Source organism: Heloderma suspectum, chromosome 3, assembly GCF_057233095.1.
Source record: "Heloderma suspectum isolate Gila_16-S chromosome 3, 16-S_ref, whole genome shotgun sequence".
Lineage (NCBI taxonomy): Eukaryota > Metazoa > Chordata > Lepidosauria > Squamata > Helodermatidae > Heloderma > Heloderma suspectum.
In genome coordinates, this window is record NC_139460.1 from 132933470 (window position 1) to 132959609 (window position 26140).

At 38.9% G+C, this 26140-nt stretch overlaps 1 protein-coding gene across 4 annotated transcripts in view; it reads left to right on the forward strand.

Moving 5' to 3' along the window:
* ANKRD10 (ankyrin repeat domain 10) overlaps nucleotides 1-25651 on the forward strand; it is an 84995-nt gene extending 59344 nt beyond the window's left edge. For all 4 annotated transcript variants that reach the window (XM_084844633.1, XM_084844632.1, XM_084844634.1 and 1 more), the window contains 3 exons: nucleotides 13576-13811; nucleotides 20389-20484; nucleotides 24024-25651. In XM_084844633.1, the coding sequence (XP_084700759.1) occupies nucleotides 13576-13811; nucleotides 20389-20484; nucleotides 24024-24481 (790 nt within the window). In that variant the 3' untranslated portion in view covers nucleotides 24482-25651. The remainder of the gene's footprint in view (nucleotides 1-13575; nucleotides 13812-20388; nucleotides 20485-24023) is intronic.
* The last annotated feature ends 489 nt before the right edge of the window (nucleotides 25652-26140 follow it).

Sequence of the window (26140 nt, forward strand, 5' to 3'; positions counted from 1 at the left end):
TAAACCGTGGCTTGCATTAACCATAGCTCAACTGTATGATGGGCAAATAAAGGTACAGAGCTTCTTCTCTGCTTCTTTTTTCTGTCTCTTAGCAATTGGCTTCATAGGTTTACTCCCATGTCTGATGCAGCATTCTCAGGAGACAGCAATAACTGTAAATGTGGTTTATCAGTGACATCATACCAAACCATAGGAGGTATTTCCAAATTCTGTTTCTTGGATCACATAGTGCTTCATCTCTTCAACATAAATTTCCTGGGTCTGTAGATACTTATTCTTGAATGCAGAGTATTCATTATTACTCTTGGGGGAGTGGGGGGTAGCAAAGCATTCCATAGAATTTCTTCAGCATTGTGAACTTAAGGCATTTATTTATTAAAGTTATATCCTATCTTTCCACTAAAAAATGGCACTCAAGGCAGCTAAGAGAAATAAAATACAGATTAAAAACTAAAACATAACTTAAAAACAATACATTAAGAGCACAACTTCATCTTGTATTTCTACCATGGACGACTACTTAAATATTGGAGTAACTCTTCATTTAGAACTGATATTGCAAGATCAGTTTCCTACACTTCTAATTCTTTGCAAACTGCTTTTTAAAAATTTGCATACAGTAGGACCATTTTGAGTAGTATCAGGTCAGTGTTGGATGCTTTTGCAGATCAGGATTGACAGATCATTCATTTTGGGAGAATCTGGTGTTGTATTTGTGTGGATTAGAGTAGGGCTTTAAGAATAGTCATGAGCTTTGGAAATTGGTAGTAGGCTTCTGCCATGGCCAAGGAATATAGCATCTTATGCTGACCTCAGCAGATTGAACTCATGCTCACTGTAGGTAGGCTAGGTAGAGTAGAGAGAGTGTGCCGAATATACACAGAGCTGAGTGTAAACAGGCCACACACATACTACTTAATAGCTTCCAGGTTTTAGCATAAAGAGGCCAGAGATGAGACAGGATGAATTGGCTGAACTGCTGGGTAACCCAGGGAGGAAGGAGAGTCTTATGACTGCATAGCCATCTCAGCTTGTGGGTATATATGTGACAACAGGTCCTCATAGTAAATTGATTGTTGTCTTGAGTCCTGCCAAGGGGTCCCCCAGAACAGGAGTTCAGAGGGAGTTTATCTCCAAGCCATAGTCAATGCCTAGTGACAAAGCACCACTTGTGATAATGAAAGACAACCACTTCGCATCCAGCTATAACACCTACACTTGCATGACTGTAACTATGCAAATTGTGTTATGTGTGCAAGTTTGATAACTTTTCAGCACAGCATAGAATTCTGAATTAATGCTTTATGATTGAATATGGAAAGTTCATGTATTTATAGCTAGTTGGAAAAGGCTTTGCCAACTACTTGAATGAACACATCCAAATAAGAAGCCCTCTGGCACATCTGCAAAGCTTTGTCAGCTCATTGATGCTCCTGTGCTACTAAACTGAATCAGTGCTTTCATTTCTAGAAAGCTGTCAGAAGAGTATTATTTTTCTCATTACAAGTGCAGGTCTAGGATCACAGATAGGTTCATTGTCTCTATAGGAGCACAGGTAAGAGGTATTCTTGCAAGAGTTAGATTTGCCTGAAGGAATACTGTCACAAACAGCCTGGTCTGCAACCTTAACTGATTTGGTTTCATGAACTGTCACCAAGGTTAAACCACCTTAAATTGAAGTCTGAAAAGAAATATGTTGCAACAGATCATTGACAAACCTGTAAAATATTGATCATTGCTAATGTTTGCAAAGTAAGCAGAACAAAATAGTATTACCCTTTGTTGCAGATGTGAGGACTTTTCAAATACATCAGCGCTTCTTTTCTTGAATACATGTTTTCTATTCTGTCACAGAAGGAGCTCTTCCCCATCTTGGCAGTATTTCATTCTTATGTATGGGTTTGTAGGGAAGGAAGGCATATACAGTAACTTCATATTCTAGTACTAGAGACTCGGTGAGCACTCTTAATATATATTTTCTGGGACTCCAATAGGAATCCAAGCCATTCTTTATTTTGCCAATTACATAGGATCATATGCTGTTGTTGTTGTTCAGTCGTTAAGTCATGTCTGACTCTTCGTGACCCCATGGACCATAGCACGCCAGGCCGTCCTGTCCTCCGCTGTCTCTCAGAGTGTACTCAAGTTCATATTCATTGCATGGAATGATAAATGTTTGCCTTTTAAAATTAATTTTAATTACTGTATTTATATGGCCTCCCATCAACATATGTTCTCTGGATGGTTTACAAATTTAGTCTTAATGAATGGTTCAACACTTCCAGTGTTGATGATGATGATGATGATGATGATAGCCAAATTAAATCCTTCAGTGCACAACTCAAGTCCATAGTAAGTCTATTCCCTTCCTTTTTCTTTGCACTTTGGCTGCAAAGATGATCTCAAGTTTACATCAGCAATATTAATCTAGCAAGCTGTTCTAATGCTAAGTCTTTGCCAAAATGATGTTGAATGGTTACATGGAGTATAATTTGTTCTCCTATTGCAGGAGTCGCCCCTTGGATTATCTCTGTGGACTGCGGGCCACACACACCAAAAATACTTGGGGTCTCCCGAATTTTGGGGGCCCATTGGCCATTCATTGCCCACCTCTGTCTTGTTGCCTTCCCACATTTTAAAGGCTATCCCAATTTTCTTCTCTCACATACAGTATTCATCACATACGAAGCACTAAAAATAAATGACACAAAATTCTTTCACATTGTAACATTTATTAGTAGATAAATGATAAATCTATATAATCTAAATTATATAATTCTCAGCTGTTGGGCATACAAAGTAGACATCTGAATAGTATATTTAGGAACTGCTGCTTAACAGTTCAAGTTCTGTAGACCACATTTAACTCATGAAGGCATTTTCCTCTTTAATACTTTATGCAAAGGACATTTCCATACATACTGTGCTAGGTGCTGTATTTTGTTTATCTTTCCTGTGAAAAGAGATTCTGTCCACTGGTCCAGAATTACAATGGTTTTAATTGGAAGGAAAAATAAATAATTGCTTTCCTTAGCTTAATCTTTAAATGCTAAAGAATATTAAAAATATTTTCGCAGAGGAGCATTGTGTGACAAAAATCCCTTTGACATAGAATTCTGATAATTTATCTCAGAACTTGGAACTGTATTTTAATCTGCATCCAACAAACACCTCTTTGGACATCAATTTAGTAGAGGTTAATGTAACAGCCCTGAAGTCAGTTCCATCACAGTGGAAAACAGGATGTTAGGTTAGATCAGCCTTCCCCATTCTGGCACCCCAGCAGATGTGTTGCTCTACAACCCCCCATCATCCCAGCCAGAATGCAAGAGCTGAGAATGATGGGAGTTACAGTACAACATATCTCAAGGTCGCCAGCGTCAGGAAGGTTGGTTTAGATGGACACTTGGTCAGGTGCAGAATGTGAGTAATACACATTACGTGCAAAAGTTTAGTGGGAAAATTACCTTGTTTTATGTAGAAAGTGTTCAAGACCATTGTAGAAGACAATCTGTTAAATATGTCTTGCCTGGCTACTGCTTTTCTATAAGCTACGTTGTCGCTGCTACAGACGAAGGCACACACATTTAATTCAGTCCTTGAAAGTTTGGTGGCTTGAAAGGGTGAGAGGAATTAGGGTCCAGTTATGTTAGTCAGTGGCCAGTTTGCATGCAGTGCCAATTTGTGGGTTATTTAGTCCATGAATTGGCAGCAGTGAGCGGGTGTGCTGCCTGCTACGCACCTACCACTTCCATTTTTAATCAACAATGTGCTGGGGTCATGTGTTGTACATAATGTGTAAACCCAGAGCACTAGGTTGTTTAGGGGCTAAACAACGTAGTGGTCATTCCCACTCATGCACAGCAAATCCTGGGATAGTTAACCCATAATTTGCTGTTATGTGTGAACTGGGTGGGTGAGGAGAATCTGAGATGGGTTGTGAATGAAAAGAGTGAGAAAAGCTATTGAAAGCAGAGTTGTGGTGTTAGGTTTTTAGAACCATTATTACTATTATCTATCAGTTATTTGTTTTGAACATTGACCTGTTAAATAAATAAATTGGTGTTTATACTTTTCAGTATCTATGTTCTGGTCTAGGTAGACTTAAAGATGGGCATATCTCACCCCCACATGCTAAATATATAAAGAGGAGAATTCTACTGTTCTCTATAGATCACTAGATGGTGGCAGCTGGTGTTTTGGGGAGTCCAGAGAAAAGTCTGGACTCGATGACCCCTGAGCATCTTTAAAGTTGAGTTTATGTAGTAAGGTTAATACACTTAAGATTAATACTATACTTTGAATCGTTTACGTTATAGGTGGGATCCCCTTACTTAATACCTGGCAAATATTTCCAAAAACTTAATGTTTTGTTTCGTCAATTCTTTTCGGGTTCCTTTCCACCAGGAATATCTTTGAAAAGGATGCAACTTCCAATTAAAGAAGGTGGGTTTGGTTTTCCAGATCTTGCTACATATCGTCAGGCTTATTTGCTGACCTGTACTATATTTTGGTCTTTTCCGCTCAGATTTGATTTTCCACCTTGGTCAGTTTTGGAATCTTCCTGTCTGGAGCCTCTCTCCAAATGGATGGTATTAGGTTCTTGGCATATTAAGGCGGATAGAGCTCCTCCCACAATCTTGGCAGTCAGAGATGTGTGCTGTATAATGTCATGTGTGCTGTATAATGTCATGCCAATTACAGTTTGATCCATTTTCCCTTGCCAAATTTACTTTATGGGGAAATCCAGATCTAAGAATAGGAAAGAAAATGTTTCTGTGGTGGACCTGGACAGATAAAATGGTCTTTACCCTGGATCAATTATTGGGTGTTGATTATGAGTTTTTACCATTTTCAACTTTGCGAGATAAATTTAATTTGCCTACTACAGCTGAATGGCAGTATATGCAATTGAAACATTTGTTAGTATCTAGCTTGAGTCCTGATGCTTTTACTGCCTCGGGGTCTCCTTTGCTATTAGAAACATTTATTGAAGCTGATCAGGAATATCGACCCACAGTTCATGTTTATAAATACTTATCAGTGAATAAATATGATATACGGGGTCTACAGCAGGAATGGAACAGGATTTGAATATCCTAGTTTGTCTAATCAATGGGCTGCCATTTTGGCAGCTGTATTTGATACCTCCATGGACCTCCGGTTATGCCTTATTCAGCAAAAACATTTGTTTCTGGTCTGTTGGACACCATAACATCTCTTTAACAAACGTTTGTAAAACTCGGCTAATTGTTGGAGGTGTAATGCAGTTAACACTTCTTTTATTCATATATTTTGGAAATGCCTAATAGTTGCCTCCTTTGGGGAGGAAGTTATACAGATACACTTTGTATTGGAAAGCTCTTTAGTATTTACTGATATACTTGTTCTCTTAAACTATTTACCTGCTTTTTGGAATGTAACACATGGTCAGTGTAAATTGAATTTTCTCACCTTGGCTGCTAAAAGACTAATACTACAATACTGGAAGGATAAAAGCTCATTGCTTATAATGCAATGGATTGAAGACTTAACAATACTAGCAACATTGGAAAGAGTGGTATATAAGCGTCACTTGCGAATGGACTTATATTTGGATATCAGTCTGCTTTTACTGCTGTATGTGTAATCTATTCTTTTTCCTTCTTTTCCCCTAGAATGTTGTAATATTTGAAACTGAGGACTTTGGAGTATGTTGTTACATTTTCACATTTTCGGTTTTATGTTTTTGTTCGTTTTGTTGAAACTCACAATTAAAAAAATTTATTATAATTATGTCACAGTAAGGCCTCTGGGTTTTGTAAACTATTTGGCCAGTTCAGTTGGTGCTCGTGTCTCTGCTGTGTTGAATACTGCTATCTGAGTTATTGTAGTGGTTTGCCTCATTTACTACCATGCTCTTTCTTGGATATTTCTTAATCAACTTTTTTGCTTTTTAATTTTTTTATTGTGCGTATCACCAACTAACATGAAATATGTGATACATATATAAATTTAGGGCATTATCCACCACTGCCCCCACACTAGTGGGAGCCACCACTAGCATAATGGGAAGCTGGCGGTTCCTGAAGCAGCCAAAAACAAGCTGATACGCTCATTTCCAGAATGGGGCAGGTCAGTAGGCCTCCGGTGACCAGTTCTGGAAATGAGTTTTTCTTTGTCTTTGAGGTTGCCTTAGTGCAAAAGAAAGGTAGTGCTTCCTAACGGTTGGTTCCATGGGCACAACAGAATGAGTGGAAGCGCATCAGAAGTATTGGACATTGCCCTATGTGTTATATTCAAATATTGACAGGAGAACTGTATAACTGAAGACATACCTACTACTTCCTTACTCAGATAGCAATTAATACATCTATATTTCCAACCTATCCCCCATCTGCTATCTTCCCTACAATCTTTCTTAATATAATTACCTATATTCTTAATAATATGTCTTTTTAATGGTGTTTTAATAGTTATAGAGATAAATATAGTCATAAATTATTTCATACATAGACTTAAAATAATAAAAAATAAATTCATATTTAGCCATAAATAGTGATAATGAATAATCAACCAGAAAAGAATAAATACTTAGCAACAAATTCTGTATAAATGTCCTTAATAAAAGTATAGATTATTTTAATTTCCAAAAAAAATTGTTCTTCCTATCCCTTAACTGAATATACTCTCGTCATTTTCACCATCTCTACAATATGCCAATCTTTAAGTAGCCTTATTTTAATAGCCAGCATTTGATTACTTCGCCATTAAGTAGCCATTAGTATTTTGGCCGTTGTCAGCAAATTCCAAACCACTTCATAGTGTATTTTCTTTACTACATCTTTAATATACCCTAATAACATAACTAATGGTTCAAATTCGGATGACTTGTTGACATTGATTTTATATTCAGGTACTTTGCTATATACGTTTATGATTATGGCATGAGTTGCAAATAATTATTGTCAGTACAATATCATCCACAGATAACACTAATTTATAATCCTGTTGATCTAATACTGAAATCTTCCTATTCAGCTGAATCTTTATAGCAAAGGTTTGAGAAAAATGGCAAATAAGAAACCTGAGAGAAGACATTCTTGTCTCGTCCCACTTCCAAGAGGGATTAGATCTGATCTTACTCATTGATCACTGAAGTTGCCATATATTTCAAAAAAATTAAGTCTGTTTATAATCTAACTACTTATCAAATCCTTCAAGAAAGAGGCAATTTGTAGTACTGGCTTTTTTCAGTTTGTTCTTGAATCTCATGTATATAACATGCTATACTCTGGTTTGTACTGCACTGAAAATGCAATGCTTTGAAAAAGGAGTAACTAACAGCAAATTCTGGTTGACATAATGATGGTCAAGAGACCATGTATTCTCTTATGTAGGAAACCAAAGCATGAACTCTCCTGTGCTACAGGAGAGTTGCTTAGAACAGAATTATGTATCTCTTCCCTTCCCACTTTTGTACAGGGCTCCTAACAAGGACTGTGAATATCATGCTTTTAGAGAGAGAACTATTTAGGAATAATAGAATCAGAAAAATACATTTATTAGGACTAGCAAATGTATTGCTTTGTGCCCCCCTTCTTGCTGGATGTTTTTTTAAAAAATAGGGAAATATATTTCTTTAAGAAAGTTTTCGTATGGTTTGAAGCCTGTCTATAGTCTTATTTTAGCTCTAAAATGAGAGTAGAGGAAACTTGCAGGATTTTATTACAAGATACCATACAAAAGCATGTTGGGAGAAAAGGGAGCAAAAGTGGATCTCCTCTGAAAACATAATAGCTACAAGTTAACCATATCAGTCTCTACTATAGATCAGAACTCACAGATCTTCATAAATGGGAGTATAGAAGCAAAGAAAATTGCTATGCTGCCAAAACAGTAGATCATGTTTAAGATATGTGATTAGGAATGTAAAATAAAACATGGCACCATAATATTTGTGTATGTGCAGTACATTTCTGTAGCAACTCTTTGGAGAGGTTTTCCCAATCTGTCTTTCAGAATCTGTTAACAATAATCTCAAGATCACTTTGTTGTGCTTTCTATTTTTGGATGCCAAAGGGTTCAAACTTTCAGTTTAGTGTCTTTAAAATTTTTGCTTAATAGCCTTAGGCTGGTATCTGAGGATCCTATGGAAAAACCTTTCTCACTTCAGGAGTACTGTAGCAAGAATATTATTTTTTAATCCCATGTATTAGCAACCTTTTCATGTAGGCATAGTTAGTAGTTCATTTTTACGTGCAATTTACCACATTTTAAGTAACGGAAGCCATTGAATTGACAATTTGTTTCTAGTACATATCATGTTTACGTTTCAGAGAACTGACAGAATTACATTGGGCTTCAGGATGAAAATCCGTGCTTGAGAGTCCGTGCTTGAGTCAGGCGCGCTGTCTCATTGTTAAGGTGGTCACATGATGATGGCTTAATGATCATGAATTATGTGCTACTGCACTTTATGTATGTTAATATAACTTTTAATCTTAATGTTGCCTGCAAATATGTGATCCCTTATAATGTAAGTTTCCTGTTTTATGCACCATTGCCCGTTTTTTTAAATCAAAGAGAAGATTCTGAAACTATAAAAACTACACATGTCAATGTTTTACAGCTACGTAATTCGAATTGACTTGATTTTTTCAAGTAATCCTAGAAAGGGGGAGCATTCCATATAGAAACTGCTGAAACTGCCACAGGTGCTTCTCCGAAAACCTTACAGTTGTGGCATTGAATGTTCAGTATCGCTTCCTTTCTGCACACAAGGCATACTGTTGAGGTATTTGTTGCGGTGATTGGTTTTAATGCTAATCTAGGAGTCAGATATAGAATATATAGATTTGCATGCTGTTGCTTACCCTAATTACGGTATCTTACTTTTTAATTTGTAAACTAACAATATATTAAGTTTGAGTATTTTTAAGTGGGCATATTTAAGAACTGAAGTTTTATTTTCTTAGATTGTCTCATGGCATTAATGAAGAAACATTTTTAAGCTGCAGATACTGTGTGGCAGTCACTCCAATTATTTTAGGTGGCTATTCTTAATAGAAGTATATCCCCTTTAAAAAAAAAGAGTTTTAAATCAACCTATGTTTTGTTCAAAGTATGTGACATTATAAGTGGATGATACCTTCAGGTTTTCAACCAGCCCATCTGAGAGTGATATGAATCCCCATTTCCCCCCCTTCCCCCTAATAGACCAGATGAAAGATCACAAGAAAAGGCTAGAGGAAAGTGTCCATTATCTAGTCAACTTAGAAAATTAGCAAAGAAAGTAGACTTCCTACGGCACGTACGTTTTCAAACCTCTTAGGGGATACCTTTTTGAAATTTCAATCATGCCTTGATAATTTTCCTTAGCAAGGTAATAATTTTTGAATTTTAAAGTTGATGCTCTTAATTGGTCAACCGTTTTCCTCTATGCAACTTCGTTTAAATCCACTTCATCCTATTGAAAATACATTGAAAAGCCTATTTATCTTGTCACATGTGTAGGCTGGATTATCATTTTTCTTATTGTCACATTACTGAAAAAAATAAGAGTCAATGTATACCTGACAGAGAACAATGTTCTGGCAGTTGAGATGTAAAGTGAAAGCTAACATCACATTTAGGATAAGGTTCAATTCCTATTGTGGTCAGGGAGTATCTTCTTGATGACTTCAATGGGAGTTGGAACTGCTGATGAATCTGTTATCTGAGAGGATTGCAAGATTTATATTCTTAAAGATTGTATGCTGCATCACTGCCATCCTTTAATAGCTGGTTTATAATATTACAACAGTCTCAAATGAATCATGGCCTTAGAATGGATGTCATGGTGACATAGCTAAGTGGAAACTCAAACAGAAGAAGACTGAAATCCGGAGATGAGAAGACTCCTTGTCAAGACTAATCATAGTAATGAAGATTCTGGGAGCACCACATTGTCCAAGAGGAACATGGATGAGGCAAAGGGGGAGAAGTCTACTATGAATGTTGCCCTTAGTACTGCAAATAAAGGTATACGTGTACATCGCTATTAAACGTCAGAAGATAAAGCATTTAACTCAGATAGATGAAGTTTAATTATGCATACTATACACATATATTCAGATACCCCAAGACACAAGCAATTGGATTACTACGTTTTTTCTCACTGACTTTTCTCATTTGGAAAGAAGCAGTTCCCATATTCACGCACACACAAATGCAGGCACCTACTTCGGAACTTGGACCTTGCTGTATATTTCCCAGTAAATTCTAGAAAATGTCACATGCTGCCTTGGTTTTAAGAGATACTCCATTTCCACCCCCAAGAAAATAGGTTAAGTCTTTTCAAAAAGCACAAGACCATCTCTGAGTGCAACAGTAGAGCAGAAGTCAATGTCAGCAGGGCAAACTTAAAAGGGATATGCTGTACTTGCCTATAGTGACCTCACTGGTCATGCTATGTACAATATCTTCCCTATATCGCAGGAAAAGAGCTAAAATAAGTCTTAGAGGTTAATACTTCTCTCACACTGCAGATTCAGATTTGTGCTACTTTGTGTGGCTGGGTAGGCCATCTAGTTGCTAAACTTTAATAGCGCTTGTCTTCTGTAAAACGTTCTATTCAGCCATTTTTCTGATTAAAAAACTGGCTTCAATGCTTCTTTAAGAAATGTTTCTCTTGATCAATATAATCTTTGTGTTCCTGCTTAAAAGCGTATTTTCTGTTGCAGTCTATGTTGAGCATCACTACGAGCTATGTCTTCATTCATATCAAAAGTCTTCTTGAAGAAACCTGTTCTGGTATATCATGGAATTGAATGAGAATAATAAGGAATCTTTTTGCAGACCATGTTCAGGCCTGTTTTCTCTGGGAAGGAAATCGTAATTTTTCTTATAAAGCAAAGGTTCTATTTTAATAAGTCTGAAGGCCTGCTGTACTAAGTTAGTATTCTAGATCTTTTGCACTAGTAAATTAATGTAGATGGATCACTGGCATATACATTACAGTATTAATGTTTGTATTTGCTGCTTAGATAGGCTTTGTTATAAAGTTAAAATTAGAAAATAAATTAACTACCTGCTCTTAACAGGCAGTATTCCTTTATTTCATCCACTTGTCAGCTCTTATTTTGGTTAGGGTTGGAATAAAAGCTGTTCAAATTCTTGGGTGGAAACAAACTTCTATACTACTACATTTTTGAGGGATTCTTTTTTTTTTTTTTTGCAGATTCTTTAAAGTCCCAGATAGTACATTTAAGGTGCAATCCTATGCATATTTAGATGCGGGGAAAGTCTTACAACTCCCTGCATTCCCCAGCCAGTATGGCTGACTGAGGAATGCTGGGAATTGTAGGACTTTTCTCTGCCTAAACATGTATAGGATTCTGCCCTTAACCATCTTGCTTACAGCAGATATTACTTCCCTCATAGATAATATAAAAGTCTTAGATGTGGTTGTAAGAAAGGGAAGCTTTTAAGAAAGTAGAAATCACACATACCTCCCCTTTTGGATTTACTTGGGTATTGATGAATTGAAAAATTAAGCACTTTTCTTATAAAAGATTAGATCATTCCTCCTCTCTTCTTTTCCGTGCAATCTCTCCTCCAAGCATTAGCATCTGCTATTAAGGGCTTTGAGACAGCTGTCTTTTCTTTGCCATTCCAAATCAGTGACACTTTGACTTATAAAATGCCCTTTAAAATTCTACTCCCTCTCCTCTGTTCAGCTGGCAGGAAAACTGCCTATGTTAGAAGCCCTGAGATGTATTTTCCTTAAAGAATCTTCCTCTTAAAATAATATTGAAGCATTTTGAATTTTCCCCACCCCATTTCTTCACTTCTTCATATTCAGAACTTCTTACATAGTTTTAAGAGATGTGTCAAGGCTTGGGAACTTGTGAAGGGTTGTACTATAGTTAATAGAGTAATTCTGTTGTGTATATAAGAACATGTTACTAAGCCTTTATGGGCTATGCCATTCCTTCCCCCCCTCCAATATTTTGGCAGTCTTTTTCTGCTTCCTATTTATCTATGCTTTCTTCAGTCTAATGTGGCAAAAATGACTCGGCACCACTACTACGGCATTCACAGGTTTTGTGTGTGTCATTGAGGATCAACTTGGGACTTAGTGGAGCCCTCTTTCTTCCCAGCTAGCCTAGTCACTTGGGGTTTAGGGACAAAAGGGGAAGGTGGATGCATATATGGGAGGTGTGGGCAGGCCTTCCATTGAAAATAAGAACTAGTGCACTGTGGCACCTATACTCCTGCCAGAAAAGTGGAGATGGGGAGGAAAGAGGGCTCTAATGATCCCTATCTTCACCCACGTTTAGATACCTTGTGCCCATTTTTTTAAAAAAAACCTTCATTTTCTTTTGTTCATTCATGCACTAAGTTGTTCAACTTCCAAATGGATGTTGTCAGCTGAATTACTATTGTACTTCAGTTAATATCCTGTATTGTCTTCTGTAGCTTAAGCATGTACAAATTTGCAAACTTCACAGAACTCTCATCAAGAATAGAGAAGATAGTTTTCAGTAGTAATGATTACTAGCCTTGAGATGTACATATCTAGAACTTTCTCCTACAGTTTGCTTCTTCATTCTTTGGATGAATAAAGAACAGATTAATACTTCAATGCACCTGGCAGAGTAGCTGTATTCATTCTCTAAATTCTTGTTCACAGTTAATAAGCAGTGTTGCTTGACTTGTGTGGTATGTAGAAGCTAATGCATCACCTTATATAGCTTTTCCTGCACTTTCAGTTAGGAAAGATTTCACTTCTACCTTTTTGTGCAATTTTGTGTGTTACCACTTTATTGCCCTTTAGAGTAAACATATATATTAGAAGCCATGTATATACGTGGTTTTTCATGGTGAGTGACAAATAAGAGAATTCCTCAACTTTTACATGTCTGTGTCTTGTCTCATGTTCAGTTTTTTAGAAGCTCAAGGTCTAATGCTAAAAAAAGTCCATACCCATGATCACAGGTTAATATAGTGGATGTCACAAACTTATGATGTCACAAACTTTGAAATAAGCACTGAGCTTAATACAAAACATAAGCAGTAATATAATAAAGCACTGTATGCAGGTATATATGTAAAGAATCCATTACACGTGCATACCTATTTTTTTATTGTTAGGAAGAACCAGGATATATTTTTGTGGTGTTAGATTCTAGAATGCCATGGACAACTAGTAAGTTCTGTAACAATTGTTTTGAATATTTACTTCAGATTATTCCTTTTTATCAAATTAAATAGTAGAAGACAGGATTTGGATCAAGAGTTTGAAGTTTGTGTAAAGGTCAGATGCTTCAGACTGTAGGCAAGAAATTTTTAGCTTACTCGGGCATTTAAATAGGAAACTTTTACTTTTTATGGCACATAATGGTTCTGAATTATACTGCTTTCTGAACCTTGCTTAGAATACAGATATGTGCTAAGAGATTAGTTATATAATTTAAAATCTGATAACTTAAAAAACCCTTAATGGGAAAATTGCAAAATTCTCTCTCATCACCTTCTCAGTTAGTAAAATCAGCAGCAGTCATCGGGTTATGTTTGTTATGGGGTATAATTCAATATATTTGTATTGTGCAGCTTGAGAAATGCCAGTGGCCTGACAGCAGCCGATCTTGCACATACCCAGGGCTTCCAGGAATGTGCTCAGTTGCTCTTGAATCTCCAGAACTGTCCGCTGAACCATTTCTGTAGCAATGGCACCTTAAATGGGGTCCATCAGAATACTATCCCCAGTCTCCTCAATAGAGGTATAAGTCGAAAACGAGCCTTTGAAGATATGGACAGTGTTGGAATGAAAAAAGCTAGGACTGAAGGTGAGACATTCGATTTCTATTACTTCGGCTGTAAAAGACTAAAGGAAACTCAGGCCTAATTCAGAAAAATGGGAAACCGTGGTTTCCTGCTATGTGAAAGAACTGCGGTGAGCCTCTGGTTCACTCCCCTTTTTCCTTTTGTCTGCCAGAGAATGAGATTGTAAGCATTCACTTCTGATTTTAAATCAGAGATGGGCAACCTGTGACACTCCAGATGTTTCAGCTTGCAATCCCCGTCCCTTACCATGGGTTATGCTGGCTTGGGCTGAGGGGAACTGTACAAAACATCTGGAGGGCCACAAGTTGTTCACCCTAAACTAACCACAGTTCTCCGAGTTCAGACAGCATGGGAAACTGACTTGGTTTAAAATAGGAAGTTTTTTTAATCTACTGGTGCATGAAAGAGGGGGCAGGATGTGAGCCCAGGGCAATTCACATAGAAGGAAACGATGGGTTCCTTTTAGATAGTCTTGCTGTTAACCTCAAAGCAACATGACATGGTCTGAATAAAGTTTGTACTGGGGAGTCTTATTCTACATAGGTAATTGTCTTTGATGGCTCTATCCTTGAGAGCACATTCTTCCATTTCTAAAGATGCAAGAAATTCACTATTTTAAGGGCCGTCATAGACTTCCTTGCAAATGTGCTTTTAAAGAGTCCGGCACTTGTATTTGGAAGTAAGCGCCATTAAATCACTAGGATTTCATCCAAGGGAGTGCATTGTGGATAATTTAAACTGAAACATGGTCCTCTTAGCCTTTACTCTTAAAACAGTTCAGTGACAATACTTAGCATCTATATAATGATTTCCTGTATGCTCAAAATGCTTCATGTACATTGTGTAGACCTTGCAGTTATTATAAGGTAAGTTAGTGTTATTCCCAAATTACAGATTGGCAGGGGTGAGGGAGGAGAGGAGGACCTAGAATGGTCACATTCCTTGACTGCTATTAGGTAATGCTTCTCTAACCAAACATTTAGATTCATTCTGAAATTATGAAGGTAATTGGTTGAGTCAAGTGACCAGTTTGATTTGGGAAAGCTGCAGTAAGGTGATATTTTGTGGCAGAGTCCCTGGTTGTTTGGAAATCTTGGATGCATACTAGTTTAGGTGAAATTAGTCTTCTTCATGGCCTCTGTATTGCACATATGGGCTCCGCGCCTTCACGGAGCCTCAGTCTGGGAAACTTCTAAAAATGGGCAACTCTAGTGGGTTCCCACCTCTTCCCTCAGTTCTCTTTCGACCGCCATTGCACGCGCCTCGTGGGAACTTCTCTCTCGTTATAACAAAATGGCGGAGGCTATTGTTCCAACACAGCCGGTGGTATCGCAGCCTTTAGCGTCAGGATCCAAATCCCCTCAATGCCGTACTTCGCAAGACCCCCCAACACTAGGTCAGTCTTTGGTGTTGACGCTCACAAAAGACTCTCGAAGAAAGCTAAATGTTCTAAAAAGTGTGCCCTTCCATCTTCTGAACATAAGAAGTAAGAGAAGACTGCCAAAAGAATTTCTGATGTCACCTGGGACCGAACAAAAGGAATTCATCCCGATTCATCTGCTCCTTGAGTTCAGTCGCCGCTACCAGTTGTTGCTCCTGTTGGGGATGAGCTTCTTGCTCCTATCCCGAAAACACCTCAGGATCAACATGCAGTGGTACAGGCATAATCAGTACAGCCATCTATACCTACGCTGCCGCTCTTGTTGTCCCCTATTCAAATGGTGTCAGTACCACAAAAAGAACTACGTTGGTGGGCGAAATTAAGGAACAGTCCGTGTTTCGGCCTCTTCTGTGTTTACCTCAGCCAAGGCGTGAATTTTACAATCCAGGATGAGATAGGCGTCCACATTTGCCTGAATCCATTTACTCCATAGCATTGTACCATAGGTCTTATAAATTGAGTAGACGAGACCGCTGTTGGTACTGAGAGTACTCTACGTCACCTTACTCTGAATGGGGTAGACCTCAGTCTCACTATGGTTCTCTAGGACCAAGGCAGTGGGTCGAGTAGGATAACAGTGGAAGGCACTATCCTCCTTTGATTGAACGCCTGGTATGGGAGGAGAGTCGTCCTCGTCACCGACTGTCTGCTACTGTTTTGACAGCTCCAAAGGAGCCTTTGCCACCCATGTCAGAATCTGTGCAGTCCTTTCCACAGGTTGTCCTGCCTCCTCCTGTGCATAGGTTTCCTCTGATTCGGCCTTCAGCACCACTTCAACAAGATTTGACACAAACCCTGCCTCCTCCAGGTACGGTACCTCAGCCTGCTTCTAAATTGCCATGTGTGTCTGAAACAGAAGGTTATGAATGGGACTCCTCTTCACAATCGTCCTTGTCGCTTTCTTCTCCAGATACTTTGGTGGAAACCAACGAATCTATCTCTCCTTCTGAGGATTTGGGCCAATTTGCTGACCAAATTCTTAGAATGGCACAAGCTTTGGGACTTGAAACACAGCAAGTTGCGGTGTCGGTCCAGGATCCTGTATTCGATGCTGTGAATGCAGACGCGCATAAGCCAGTGGCTATTCCTTTACTGCCTACCCTTAATGAAACTATTAAACAGTCTTGGAATACCCCTTCCACGGTGCCTCCAGTATTGAAGCGGTTGGAGGGCATGTACCGCTTACAGGACACGATGCAGAATATCTATTTAAGCATCCTGCACCCAACTCTGTGGTGGTTGAAGCTGCACAAGGCAAGTCAAAGAAAACTTATTCATCTCCCACTCACTAAGAGGGACGGAGACTGGATTTACTCTGAAGGAGACTTTATTCATCTGCAGCAATGGGTTTAAAAATAGCTAATTATCAAGCTGTGATGTCAGGTTACCAGTTTCTGCTGTGGGACAAAGTGGGCAAGCTTCTTGATCTTTTGGCTGATTATAAAAAAGAGGTGGGTTGCTTCTTTAGAGCTGAAGCATTAAAATTATCAAGATAGCAGTTAAATATATCTCGCCATCAGACAGAGTGTAACTCAAAGGTCTTGGTAAGCTCAGTCACCCTTCAAAGCCACACCTGGCTTCGATCCTCTGGCCTCCCTCACGAAATTAGGGCGAGGATAGAAGGTCTACCATTTGATGGGCTAGGTCTCTTTAATACTAAAACAAGCGTTGGACACAGTCCAAAAAGCTCCGACTACAGCCTGTCAGATGGGGGTTTTACCACAACAGCAGCACCAACAACAGCAGCCTCGGTATCAACATTGGTAGCAGTCTTCCACTCCTTCATATCAACCTTACAATGCTGGAATAGGCCAGCAACGGCCACAGCCTAACAGACAAGGCAAGTCTTTCCAGATATCCAGATCCCGCAATTACCGTAGGAAACGTCTTTGACTTACTGCCTGTTCTTCAACTCAACTGTCAAACACTGTTTTGGGGGATGTGCCTGGCACAATACCATCAGGTGTGGCGAGACATTATGACAGGTGCTTGGGTGTTGATCATAGTAAGGATATCGGACCGAATTCGATGCCATCCTTCCACTTGGTACCATGAAGGTTACCACTCCGTCTATGACTCTTCTTGCAGAGGTTCAAGCCCTTCTAGAGAAAGGGGCAATCCAGCCTGTTCCACACAACCAACTGATGGATGGTTTTTATTCCCAGTACTACACAGTACCAAAAAGGGATGGCGGCCTTCGACCACTAATGGACTTCAGACATATCAACAGTTATATCTCGCCCAAAAAATTCCGCATGGTTACACTGTCATTTATTCTCCCCCTCCTCTCCCGAGGAGATCGATTCACTGCTATCAACCTCAAAGACGCTTGCTTCCACATTGCCATAGAGCACTCCCATCAGCGTGACTTGCACTTCGCCATCAGTACTGATGCATACCAATTCTGAGTTCTACCCTTCGATCTCGCCACCAGTCCTAGAGTCTTTACGAAGTGCGTGGCAGTTTTATGTGCCCATCTTGGTTTTCAGGGCATGGAAGTCTACCCTTACATCAACGACTGGCTTTTGGTAGCTTCAACGAAATTAAAACTGATACGGTCAATAGCAGTGACGTGCGGTCTCCTCAATGCTCTAGGTCTATACACCAATGTGGAGAAATCTCATCTTACCCCTACTCAAAGCATAACATTCATAGGAGCATTGTTGGACTCCAAAGTGGGAAGAGGTTTCCTGCCCATCACCAGGTTGAAAACACTAGTCACCCTTGCCTCAAACATATTGGACGGCAAGGTTACTACAGCATAGAAGCATAGAAGAGTTAGCGTTTTCTGGGGTTTATGGCTGCAGTGACAGAAGTCGTCCAAAATGCATGGTTGCGGATGAAACCCTTACAAAATTGGTTTATCCGCCATTTCAACAATGGGTTGGACGCTTGCCTAGTACTGCTGATGCTTCCACCAGGAGTCAAGGACTCTTGCAGTGGTGGTTGATACAGACCAACTTGAATCAAGGGTTGCCTTTCCTCCCACCTTCCCCCTCTGTGGTTCTGACAACCAATGCCTCCCTTTCAGGATGGGGAGCACATTGTCGAACTCTGATAGTGCATGGCATGAGGTCTCCCAGAGAGGCTGTTCACCACATAAACATTCTGGAGCTATGAACCGTGCGCAAAAGCCCAAAGTGCTTTTGAGTTGGGCTTGACAGGCAGGAAGGTTCAGATAACATCGGACAACACGACCGTGGTTGGATATCTGAACAAAGAAGGGGGGTACCAGGTCACTACCGCTCATTGCTCTAACACTCCAGATATTCAGTTGGTGCATACCATGCCAAATAGCTGTAGTGGCGATTCACGTAGCGGGTGTGGACAATGTTCTGGCAGATTGTCAGAACAATCTCAGCTGAACTATGGTGATATTTCACAAGTGGGAAAAGGACAAGATGGTTCTGCACAGCATATTCAAGCAGTGGAGGATGCCACAGATGATTTATTTGCTACAGCAAACAATGCCTTTGTTTTTGTTTGGGTCGGAACTCTGTTTTACATTTTTCCTCCCTTCCTGCTCATGACTTGAGATTTGGCAAAAAATTGCAAAGGACAGTACAGATTGCATACTGATAACCCCTCGGTGGCCTTGGTTCGCCCCTCTAATGCGAATGGCGCAGGGTCGGTACCAGCGGCTTTTGTTGACTCCATCTCTCCTCACCAGGGAACATGGTCGGATTCGACACCCAGATTTGTCCATTCATCACATGACAGCATGGAAAATCGGGTGATTGACAACCCTGCAATCTTGGCTGGAGTACTGAGAAAATTAGACTCTGTGCATAAACCTTCCACATAGCGCTCCTGTTCAAAGAATTGGACTACTTCTGTAGTGTTTGCTTGTCAGCAGTCTTTCCACCCCAGACAATGTTCAGTGCATCACATTCTCTATTTCCTCCTCTTGCTTTTTGAGAAGGGACTCAAACTTTTCTCAGGGTTTACTTGTCAGCTATTTCAGTATTTCACCCTCCAGTTGAGGGTTTTCAGTTTTTTTGCATCCGACTGCAAAGAGGTTCTTAAAAGGGATTAGGAATTTAGCACCTCCACTCCGATCTATGGTACTGAGCTGGAGCCTTTCCACTGTGCTAAAAGCACTTTCAGCAAAACTATTTGAGCCTCTCACTACTGTGGACTTGCACTTCCTTTCCTGGAAGGTGGCATTTCTGGTGGCTGTAACATCTGCACATCGTGCTAGTGTCTTGCTTCCTCAATCGTTAAGACTGTTGAACTTTCATATGAGTTGGCTGGACTCTCACTGTCTGCCCCAGTTAGAGCTCATTCTACTTGTGCGGTAGCGACATCTGTCGCATTCGACAGAGGGATTTCTATTCCTGAACTCTGCCATGCAGCTACATGGTTGACACTGTTTACCTTTGTCAAACATTACAAATTGGCCATTTGAACAAGAGCTAACTGTGCTTTGGTCACACCGTCCTTTCGTCGATATTGTAATAGGACACTGACCCACCTCCATTGTAAGTTAGCTTGCTAGTCTCCCATATGTGTGATGCACAGAGACCACAAAGAAGAAAAACAGGTTGCTACCTGTAACTAGTTCTTCGAGTGGTCATCTGTGCATTTACAGAATCCGCCCACCATCCCCACTTCAGTGTCATACTCAAGTTCAGTGTTGGGTATAGAAGTATTCACTTCTCTCAGTTACGGGGCTGCAATGTTGGTCGCAAGGAAGGGAAGAGGTGGGAACCCACTAGGGATATGCGCAGTGGACGGTGGGGGAAGGGTTCCCACCAAAATTCCTCAGCTTTAGAAGTTCCCTGAATTGAGGCTCTGCCCAGGTGCAGAGCCCATATGTGTGAATGCACAGATGACCACTTGAAGAACTACAGTTACAGGCAACAACCTGTCTTTATGATTACCTGGAAGAGGCTGGCCATGGCATGCTAAATTCTACTTTGGTCACAAGGCTGTGGTGTATCAAAGCATGCAAACAACCAGGGCAGTTAGGATAATTGTCAACCATGCTTGTGCAATTGCCCCCAAATGCTCTTGCCATCATAAATTCTGCTTTAATTCAGTTATTAAAGGGGTATGTGGAGGGGGGTGTAAGCAAATAAATAAATCTTGTCGTTAAAATTAGTTATTCACCAGTCTGAATATTTTTTTCTAAATAGGTCAATGTTTTGATGGCTTAGCACCAATGACTAATGGAAGAACTGAAGATGATGCTGACAATATGCATGTTGATAGAGAGTTTGCTGTTATATCAGGTGGGAGTGAAGAGTTTCCTGTTAACCACAACAACATGCAAATGATTGAAGATACCAAACAGAAGAGTGGTTCTGTTGGACCCAAAGAGATTGAAATTTACACAGTTTCTGCAATGCAAACTCCTTGTCGTTGCAAGAATCAATATGCATTTTATCTCTAACTTAATCTTATTGCACATGTCCCAAAGTCTTAAAACTATTGTATTGCTAAAATATCTTTTAAGGCTTTTTAACTAGAAGACTCTCAATTTTGTAGAAAGTGTTTGCAAGACTCAAGGGAGGGACTTGACTACAGATGGAAATATATTGCTGGTGGCTGTTCTAGTTCAGTTAAAGATCTGCATGCCATGTGCCTTGATCATACTTGCTTTTTAAAAGAATATTCATAGTCTAATTAATACAACAATTATTTATTGTAAATAAAGGAAAAGCGATAGCACTGCCTTCATAATCATCTGATCAGTATGTGGTATGACAAATTTAGTTTGATAAACGCTACCAACTTTGCTCCACAGTTAGCCTGTGTGCATTAAAACAATATATCTGTTTGGACTTAATTGCTACTGTTTTGCTGAATTAACACTGAACTGATGCTGTGGATTTTGAGTTACTTTTTGAAACCTGAAGAAGATGCTGTCAACATTCACTTAAAGTACAATAATTAGTATCCTCTTTCCCATTTCAAGGGCTGCTACAAATATATGGAATTCTTCCTGTCCAGAAGGGCTGCAGTCACATATGGAGATTATTTTAAAGTTAATCCTCGGTGTGGGAGCCCCCTGTTTTCATTGGGACTATAATGTGCGTCCTTTTCATCTGTAACTGTGATCCTGATGAAAATCACTCTCTCCACGCTATAGTTAGCCATAGGGAAAAAAGCTCCCATTGACATCAGTGAAAACTGGAGGGGTTCCTGCAGTTTTTTAAAAGATGCTGACATGGCTCCAAGCCACACAACTAACATAATGTATGTTTGACCCTCAGTCACTTCAGGGGAGAAAGCAGCTTGATACATGCAAAAGTTGCTTCTGCAGAGCAGCTTTACCCTCCACTGGAATGAATGGGGAAGACTGCACACACTGTTGGTGTGAACAGAGCATGCCTTCATGCCTAGTTTGGATCAGCACAGATTTGTTTAGCCTCAAGCTGGTGGTAGTTACATTTTTAAAAGGGCACATGTTGGTGCGTGATTGCATCACTAAATGTTATGTTCACATTCATTCTTAGGAGAAAATATTTCTGATCTGTGGTGTGCAGAAACATTAAGCAGATTGGATGGTTTAGCCATTCATTGTTGTGAACCATCCAGAGAGCTTATAGAAATGTAATAAATAAGTTATGGTATAAAATTAAAGGGGGGGAAATTTAATGACACTTCAATAATACTTTTTAAATAGAAAATAATTGTAACTTTTATTGTGTTGTCTGAATAATTTAAACATAAGCATTGTCCTCACTAGAAATACACCTACATGAACAAAAATCTTACACAACTTTTAATAAGGAGGTAACTGCTACTTTATTCAACAGGTAGCTCAAATTATAGATCGTAGCAGCTAATACAACACTTCCATATTTTTTTCTGGTTTTTGCCACATTGGACTATTAAGTTCCCCAAGTCCAATTGAGTTGTTGCCATTCTGTTTGACTTAATGGCCACATTTGTGCAGAACAATAAACCAGCGTTCCAGAAAATTCTGGCTAATTGTGAACAAGCTCAAGGGTATGGCCTGCACGCTCCCTCTTGGCTTCTCCCAGTAGTGTGAGCCTTTAAATTAGCCAAGAATTTAATGTCATCTGTTATGAGGATCCTGGCTTGTTCAAGTGACATGGTACGCTTTCAAAAACTGGTTAATTTAGCACAGGGGTAGGCACCATGCAGGCCATATGCGCACACACCCTCCAAGCTGCTGCTGGCAAAAAACCTGCATTCCCTTTTTTAAAGTGTGTGTGGGGGGGGGGGGGTTAATGCAAATGTGCTCTTTCCTGAGTCTGTTTTTGCTTTAAAGTGACAATCTGCCTTTTTGCCACCAGCAAAATTCGGCGGCAATTTTGGGGTGGGTAGGTGGATGGATGGATGGATGGCTCCTGAGAGTTGGAAATTAGCCCCCAAACCCTCAGAATTCCTGGTTTCCCATTCCTGGTTTAGCAGGCAGGAGGAGCCAAGAGGGAGCAGTGTGGATCAGCATACAGCTTGTTCACAGTAAGTCAAATTTCTCCAGCATCCTGCCTTAATGTTCCATGTGAATGTGGCCAATGACTCTCTAAACATATTGAGATAAAATAATTTGACATGCCAAATTTTTGTATACCTTTTATAGAAGATTGGAAGAAAATTATTATAATGTGGCATTTTGTCAAAATAAGACTGAATTGAGCTATAAAGTAAAAATATTCTAATTAGTGCATGGTCCTTTTATGTACCTAAAACTCAGAGAAATCGAGAATCAAAGTAAAATATTGGATTGCCAAACACAGGACTTCCTGTTCTGTGCCAGGTAGAATAGCATATTTAATCAAGAAGTTATTTTTCGTGCCAAATCAATTTTAATGCCCTGCTATTGCTTCTAGTCCCATTACATATGCACTTTTACTTTTTTAAAAATATAACAAAATATTGTTCCTGGAAAATTTTAATTATTGCACTAATGACTAAACCTGAAAAGAGACCATTGGCCTGTTTACATTGGCTATGTACATTTTGCGTACACTTACAGCATTTTTGCAAATGTACTGTACAGATTCTTGAAGCTCCACTTTAAGGAATAGTTTTTTTTCTGCTTTGTATGTTAGATAAAAAGTTGGTGTAAAATAATGAATAAGACATGTTGCATAATCATTCTTGCATTTGCATAAGGCTTTTTTTATAATACCTGCTTACTGTGTACTCAGAAATCTGAAAGGCAAAAGTAATTAATATAGAAGTAACATTATTGCTTTGCTGTTCTAGACTGCTCGCTGTCCATTCTATTAACCCATACTATGTTTTATATCCTAGTTTAAAAATCCATCTGAAATTTTCTGTGTTCCTTTCCAAAATGTTGCTTGCAGTTTTGTATGATAATAGAATAGTAGGGTTGGAAGGGGCCTATAAGACCATTGAGTCCAACCATATGATCTAATCCATATTAGCCAAACTGTTAGAAATGTCCTTACAGGCCATTCGGATGCATCTTTCCTTAATGTAAACCCCACTGTGCTCAATGGAGCTTCTTAACAAAGTGTGTATAAGATTGTGGCCTTAATAGATTAACCATTTTGAGCATCTTTAGCTGGAAAAGCAGTATATACATTTAAATTACACTTTATGTAACAATTGTATGTGTATAATTTATTTTCCAGCCTTCACTAAGCACAGATGACTCTGTTTTTAAAGTGTATAAGTAAGCTAATTAAGGCCTAAAACATTGAGTCTGCACTGGGACAGCTTGTTTTAACATAGTTAATCTGTAAAACTCTTAATAAAAGTGTAGTATAGTGGAGATGGCTTTTATTTTGATTGAGTCAATTTGTGGTGACAGGTCTATTTCTTAATGCAGATATGAATTGCAGTAACACCATATTGAATGCATTGGCAAAGGGACATATCATCAATGGACATTTGGACTTCACTTCCCCCGCACAGCTCAATGGATTGAGTGCCAGGCGTGAAGAATGCCTAACATTGCTAGTACCTAATGCAGTCGCTTCTGCTCATAAACATACACTCAATGTTGGCAATAGTGTTGAGGAACCAGAAAAAGTTCTAAATGCTTCTTCTGATATGTGTGGTTCCTTGCATCTGAATGGAAGCCCAAGTAGCCTTGTGTCAAACAGGCCCTCATGGGTGGATGACCTTGGAGATACATTGCACTATGGACATTACCATGGTTTTGGAGATACTGCTGAAAGTATTCCTGAATTTAACAGTGTTGTTGAGCATTCCAATTCTGTTAAAATTGCACAGAAATACGATAATACTGTCTTGGGTACAATGTATCTTTATCATGGTTCCTAAGTTGATACCACATTTGTAGATATCAAACATACTTTGAAAAAGTACTACAAAACAATGTAATTTTGAGGTATCATCTGAAGGATGCAGCAAGTAACCATTTTTTTACACATTGTTTAAGAGAATTTGACACTTGACAGCCTTATGCTTCTAATTTTGCATGCAGAGTTCATTAGTTCTATGAATAGGTGCTTTTACAATGGAATGTTCTTTTTTTATGACAAGTTCTAGTTTTGTACTTTTTTATTTCTAAGCTATAAGCACTCTAGTTTAAAAACTTTGTTTTTATTATCATTAGGCTGTTTTGAAACTAAACTTTTTGTGGGAAAGTTCAGTTTTGGTATTGGCAAAGTACAAATTCTCTGACTTAAGATTTTCTGTTGAGACTATGGTAAGTAATATCAGTGCTGGCTACGACTATGCAAGGAGTGGGTGGTGGCAGTAAAAACATTGATGTGATCTGTTTGCTCACTTCTCGAAGTGCATTTATTTTAGTAAGTTAATAAACTGCTTAAAACGCAGTAGTGATTGGATAGTTCTCATGTTTTACTTTATAAACTTATATTTAGGTGGCAGTCTGCCCTATTTAAAAAATAAAACCCATTTTGTATTATAGAATTTAAAAAATTGATTCCTAGTGTACAAATGAAAGAAGAAACTGGGGTACTTTCCTTTTTGCTTCACTGCAAATATGCATGATATTTTACCATAGCTCACAGAATGGCATGTTGGCACTGTTTTATTGTGTATGCGACTTACAAAAACTGTTATTTGTTCAAATGTCTGGTCAATATATTTCACTTTTATTTTGTTACATACATATATTTCATTGAGGGTTTTTTTTTTAAGAGAACCACATTGCTTTGACATGCTGAAATGTGCATTTCCAGCCTAAAGTAGGGGCTGCATTCATGTTTTTTTTAAGCCAAATTCAGTGGAAATACATTGCTTGAAGGTTGAAGAGGTTGTGTGTATATACAGACTATCTACACATGCACTGCAAAAGCTTTGTAGCATTACTATTGTGATTTTTCGATAAAAATAAGATGGATGATGAAAGTGTTAAACTAAAAGCAAACTGTGTGTTTAAATTGTGTTTGTACCTTTTTGTTTCCAAAGGGACCATTACAAATTGAACTTCAACAAATAAACTCCATCTTGCATTATACTTCAGTACTCTTGTGCAGTAGCACTATTTGTCTTTTGTCTATCACCTGGTTTCTAAATTAATTTTAAAATGTGGATTATAAATTTTCAAAATGAGGTGAAATTCAATGAAGGGAGGATTGTTTGCTCAATTTTTTAAAGTATAGTTGCAGGAAGTGCTTAATTTATAAATGACCAAATGTCCCACCTCTCCTCCATCAGGGAAGCATTTTTATTTTATAAATGGTGAATTTACACCACTGCATTCTTGCACTTATTTGCCTAGACAAATTAATTTCTTCTAGCATGTTAAACCTGACTATTCTTCGTGGTCTCTGTGCAATCCTACATATGGGTTCTGTGCCTGCACAGGACCTATTTCAGGAAGCTTCTGTAGCTAGACTAGAGTTTTGGTGAGCACCTTGCCCCACCCACCCTTTGCATGCTCAAGGGAACATTGCTCCTGTTTCCCGCTAATTTCCTTTCTGACCATAACAAGGATCTAGGAAACGCTGT